Source organism: Pungitius pungitius, chromosome 2 (assembly GCF_949316345.1).
Source record: "Pungitius pungitius chromosome 2, fPunPun2.1, whole genome shotgun sequence".
NCBI lineage: Eukaryota > Metazoa > Chordata > Actinopteri > Perciformes > Gasterosteidae > Pungitius > Pungitius pungitius.
Window position 1 is genome coordinate 18,501,624 of NC_084901.1, and position 6,000 is coordinate 18,507,623.

Genomic DNA, 6,000 nt, shown 5'->3' on the forward strand with positions numbered 1-6,000 from the left:
TCAAGAAAGACAATAGCACACCAGCCACACAACTGCTCACTGACGTGCTGACACATGATTGAATGCACGTGTGTATCCACGCGCACAATGAAAAAACATACACACATAAGTTAGTAGTGTTTTTCTATTATTCAGACCAGCTGTTGTGCTAAGAATGAGCTGACAGTGCCAGTGTTGGCAGTAGCACTCAATATCGACTTCCTCACTAAATATTAGCACATCATTGTTTTATTGTCCAAGGTTGTGCAGAGGGGAAGGGATGTGGCTCATGCTCTTTCACGCTGTGATACCACACGCTGTTCAGCTGCATGTTCGATGCAAATCAAGCTTCCTGACCGTTGTAAACAATCCCAGAATTCACAAATTGCGAGTTAATAACGACACGTTGGTAAATTTCTCCTGAAAGGTCACAAAAAATTTCCCCCGAGAACATTTAAGTTCTAGGACCACTAAGGCTGTGAAACAACGCAATGAAACAATGACATGGTTCATGTGGCTGCTGTCACTTTTGAATATGACCTCTCTCAGCCTTTGGTACGTTTGTGCGTCTGTTAACACTCCACCTCCCCATCTCCGCCCAATCTCTGCAGATAGATCAGATTCATAAAGGGTATTTTCCTTTTCTCGCCTGTCTCTAAGTTAAATACGTTAGCAAGACAAAAATGTGCTGTCTGCAACACAGGTTTCTCATGCTGTGATACAAAAGAAACCAATGTGAGAGTGTTGGCATCTACAATTCAAAGCTGGCTTTGAATCAGCAGGGGGGCCCTGAAGGAAAAAAACATCCCGCGGTTGTCTATCAACACCCACACCGCCACAACTCCCACCTGCCCCGCCGCCTACCCAGAGCTGACCTCAGCAAGAGCCTGGACACCCCTGATACCCCTCAACCCCCCCCCAGCCCCAAAACAGCTGTGTGCCGCATTCCTCCAGCAGAGAGCCTGAAAAATGCCAGAAATTGTGCTTGTGGTTCAAAGAGCCCCGAAGCTGGTTCTAGAGCCGTTGAGAAGGGGACAGCGATGGAACAAACAAAAGGAAAGAGAGAGAGAGGAGGGGGGGGGGGGGGGGCTGTGACTTCTGTTTTGAACCGATGATCGAGTCCTGAGCAGGTCGCACGGCATCAAGCTGAATATTGTTTACTGACATCAGACCAGGCACACGTTTGGATGTCCTGGTCCTAACTTGGCATTGATGAGGGGAAGTGGCACATGGAACAGTGTTCACAGAAAATAAAGAGAGAAAATTCGAATCGAACATTTTACAACAACTGTAAGCTGCGCTTATGATAAACTGTGTCATATATGAAGAACGTTTATGCTTACCGTGGCCAAAGCACTATCACTGTACGAGATGACTGTACAGACCCTGAATATGACGGGAACCTTGCATGCCTCATATGCGTAATTTGTCAGAGGTACACTTAATCTTCCCGTACATCCTGTGCCGTAAGGAAACAACGCAACTATCTTGAGAATCTTTTTTTTTTAAATTCATTTTGGGTGTGTTCAAGGCGAAAGCAACAATGATGATTCCCTTGTTTAACCGTGTCAAATGACTCCTTGTGTTCCCGTGACAACAAAGGAGGTTGAATGGGTGTAGAGGGAGTTACAGCCGAGGTGAGTCATCTTGGCCGCGATGCGGCCGTGGCGAGAGGAGCGAAACGGTAGTTAAAACATTTTCAATCTACGTCGGCCGGCGGGTCCAACTTCCTGTCCTAAAGTTGAGACGGATAGCACGCGATACATTCAGCCTTTAGACACGCCTATAATCATAGCAATTGGAAACCAATGCATTAGTATTTCCCCTGTTAGGATCCTGGTTGCACTCATGTTTGATGGAAAGCTGTTTATGTTGAGATTTACAGACAAAAAAATTGACACAACAAAGATGAAATCTTGACCTGACCTGAGACCACCTGCCAAAATAAGTAGTAGCTAGCCGTGCTGCGGCTGTGCTACATGGTCCGCGTGTCCCGAAAAATTCTCCCTACCGTCCACTTTGCTGACTGCAAGGTCAAGGCAACAGCTAGGGTGCCTTTTTTATTAGCGGTATATTAGCCATTGGAGATTAGGAGGCAAAGATTCCCCAGGCTGCTCTTAAAAAGGCAAAATAAATGAACATCTGGCCAAGGTTGGGGGGCCTTCCAGGTTATATAAAGTTGAGTAGCGCCAACAAACAGGAATTTCATGCATGAGAGTGCAAAATGGTAAACCCGAGGATCCCCGTTCCATAACATGTGATTAAGACCAGTTGGCAAACAGAAGCTCCTTGAAATGAAAATCACATGCCAGATTTAAAGAACATATATTGCTGCTCGGGACGGATATGCCTACCATGGACCAGATGGTGCATTCATCACAAGAACAGTAACACAAAGCAATTTGTTAACTTAAATCCCTTTGTAAGGGAATGGCTTTCTCTCCCAATCCAGGTGTGTGTGTGTGTGCGTGTGAGTGCGTGCGTGCGTGCACGTGTTTTTCTTGTGCGGGCCCAGACGTACCGCCAGTGAGCGATGAGGCCCACTGAACTTGGTTGACCTCTCATCTCTCCCCATTTTTCACTCTATCTCAAATGTCGAAGCCGGAGAGAGAAGAAATACTCCAAAACTAATTTGACTCATCACTCTGTTAGAAAGACGACCGTCCTCGTCGTGGATGAAAACAGATGTTTGACTAAGACGTAACGCACACTAATAAAAAAGAAATCCGACCGCGGTGGGTGAAGGAAATTTAAGATAATAAAATAACAAGACGGCTTCCAGGGTCAATTCCATCACTATCTTTTCCAATCATCACTTTACTCCTACTTGTTTTTCAAGGTATTTGGCCTGTGCCCTAAAACACCACTTACTAAGACCATGCACAAGTACACAAAACAACGCATGGTTTGCCTGTCGCTAACTACCTGGATATGGCGTGAAATCTATATGAACACACAGCTCACTGAGTCAATAATACGTGCATCCCACCCCAGGTGATGTGGGGAAGTCAGTGACGATTACACACGCCGCCTGGAATGAATCTGAAATGCAAGCATCGAAGTTCCCTCTCTCAGTCTGAAGCCGTTATGCTCCGTTTTAAATTGGTGTCAAAAGGTCACCGAGCAACACACTTGACCTGTGCTCACTTTTCAAGAAGTGAATTATTAACAAAACACCAAATAGTTAAGGGCATCTTTTCGAAACAGTCACTCTATCGGAGTCAAAATGGAAAAAAATGGAAGACTGTTAAAAGGAATGAGAAGAATGCTGAACGACGTGGACATTATGACCCTCACAGGGCGCAGCGTGAATCCATTAACTCGTTGCTCTGGTGCAACACACCTCAGCATGAATACAAGTGAGTGGATGCACCAACAATAACTAATGTCTCTACCAGTCAGCAGCTCCTCTGCAGGAACAATGCCCTCCTGTCCGCCCCGCCATTGTCATGTGGAGGCAGTTTGACGTTGCTCAATAAGAGCGCAAGGAGCACCGGGAAGAAAGCTTTGCTCAGGTAGTGTGTCACGTTTCCGTGACCTTTACTGGCTGAAACAATTCCAGGCTGCCTCTTGCCCCCACGTCCGCTTCCTCCTAGTGTCTTTCCCACGCTTTGTGTGTGGACAGTGAAGGAAATCTACTTGAAAACAACGCAGACAAGGCTTCAGAGGCTAAAAGCATGTATGAGTGTGTGTGTGTGAGATGGGAGGGGTGGGGGGGGGGGGAGTATTTCCTTTGTTTGGATAGGCTGTTTATTTGGGACTGGTAAGGAAGGCTCTCTGTGTATCTCAGTGGCACACCAGGCCTGGCACAAGGTGGAAGAACATCCACCTTTTATCTGTCTATCTTGTTTTCGTGCAGTGACACAGAGACAATGAAGCTGTTTGTACTGTCTGATGAAACAAGACTCTCTCTTCCCAAAATATTTGAAACCAGATAACAATTACTGGATACACGTTTTGTCAGAGAAAAAAAAATCATAATCAAACAAATCCAAATATTGATAATGATATTAAAATGTGGTTCACCCGCCTGTTGCAATGACCCGTGGGCCAAAACATTTTAATAATTCATCACCCAATTACAATGGGACCAGACTACCCCTATCGGCTACAAAGAGAACTGCAGGTGCAGTGACCGGCTTAACAAAACCTTTTCCAAAAATATTCAAATCAAATAATCTACTGAAATATAAAACAATTAAATATAGTCGGAACATGTTTTAAATTATTCACAAATGCAAGGACCAATTAACAAAAACGGCCAAATAATTCAACCCTTGGTGGCATCAAAAAGGTAGTAATTATTCATTTGAATAAAACGCCACTCTGCTTTCTGCACATGATTGAGTCAAATATCAGTTAAACGACCTGCTTTCCGACGTCCACTGAAACGGATCCACAGTTAAAACTCTCACGCGTCAAACTCTGCGTAGCTGATCCGTAGAAGCATGAATGACTTCTTACCATTTGTGAGTGATGAGCAGCACAAGAGGACAACGAACAACCCGACACAGCTGGAGGACACCATCCTGGCACCCAAAAAAATACAGTGATACAGAAGTCCTTTTAGCAGAGGCTTTCGATTGCGCGTGACCGTCGCTCCTTTAAGCGAGTAAATGAAAGAGTCTTCTTCTTTCTCCTTAAAAAAAAACAGACCCCCAAAAAACAAACGTTATCTGTTAATCCACAGAGCCCTCAGGTGTGCGTGCACGAAGCGGCAGTGATTCTCCCGTGTCCCATGGCGCGTCGCGCAGCGCAGCGCTCCTGCGCAGCTGGGTCAGTCCGACTCCCGACCCGGCACCGAGGAGACGGATGTACGCGGAGGCAGGTGCACTCAAAATCCCCCTCCCATCCACCCACCGCCACGCGCAAACAACCACGGGGCAGAACGCGAGATGAAGTCAAGTCAGAGGTTTGCGGGGAAAAAAATTAGGACACAAGTGGAGCGAGCGTTGTGGGACACTTTCCTCCTCGCTGTCGCCTCCGTGCAACACTTACAGTGCGCGCGAGAGGCGCGTTTATATGGCGAGGCAGAGGAAGGACGTAACGTCACTCTTTTAGTTTCGGGGGTGGTTTTTTTTTTTTGGGGGGGGGGGGGGTCCTTCCTTCAGGCCACTGAAGTGGAACTCATTGGGTCAGATGGGACATCTTGATGCGTAACTGCCTCAAATGGTAAAGGGTTGTTATAGGAATGTAAGTACTTAACATGAGAGTATGCAAAAACTAACCCTAACCAAATAATCACGTTCAGTATGTGTATTTTCAGTTTAAAACTCAACTCAAAAAGGACACTAAAATGACCTCTAAAATAGATTTAGAACTGCATTGTTTCAATCGTGATATCATCTTATTGATCGGTGGGATGCTGATGACTCTCTGAAGGTGGGTTAGTAAAGTAGATCATTAAACCTTTTTTCATCTGATCTGTGTGTGTAGAGCTGCCTTTGATAGAAACACCCAGGTCAAAGGTAACAGTGGTAATCTTGTTTTTAGGGAAAATAGAACCAATCGTTAACAATCATTGCCATATCAGATAAAAATCTGTTCAAGTGTTTAGAGGAAATATTTGCTGAATTTGTTTTTAGCTGCAGAAACAGGACACACTGCTTTTTATATCAACGTAAACAATCCTCTTTTGTCCGGCAGTACCCTGCAGTGTGTGGATGTGCTGCAGACTGTTATCACCACAACAATTACGCGGCTGCACGGCAAAGGGGGGTCACAGTAAAAGGCGTTGTAAATAAGAACATCCTGCCCTCACCTTTCCGCCCACGTCGCCAGTGAACAGCCAACATTTTGGGGACTGCATCTCGAGTGCAGGGATCCGGCAAAGCACAAGTGGTGAAATGTGATGAGCACCACCCTTCCACTCCTGTAGCAGGGAAACAGAGAAAAGCCACAAACAATTTATTCATGACATTTTTAGTCGCAGGAGTCCTTTTTGCATTCTGAGATTCAGAGATCAAGTCACAAGTCAAGTGTTCAGCACAAAATCCCTCAAGGATATCAAAAACTATATAG

At 45.4% G+C, this 6,000-nt stretch overlaps 1 protein-coding gene across 1 annotated transcript in view; it reads right to left on the minus strand.

The window, feature by feature from the left end:
• The window catches only part of kdrl (kinase insert domain receptor like), a 32,911-nt gene extending 27,943 nt beyond the window's left edge, over positions 1-4,968 (minus strand). The window contains exon 1 of the mRNA XM_037460822.2: positions 4,444-4,968. Coding sequence (XP_037316719.2) covers positions 4,444-4,507 — 64 coding nt within the window. The 5' untranslated portion in view covers positions 4,508-4,968. The remainder of the gene's footprint in view (positions 1-4,443) is intronic.
• Positions 4,969-6,000: the final 1,032 nt, after the last annotated feature.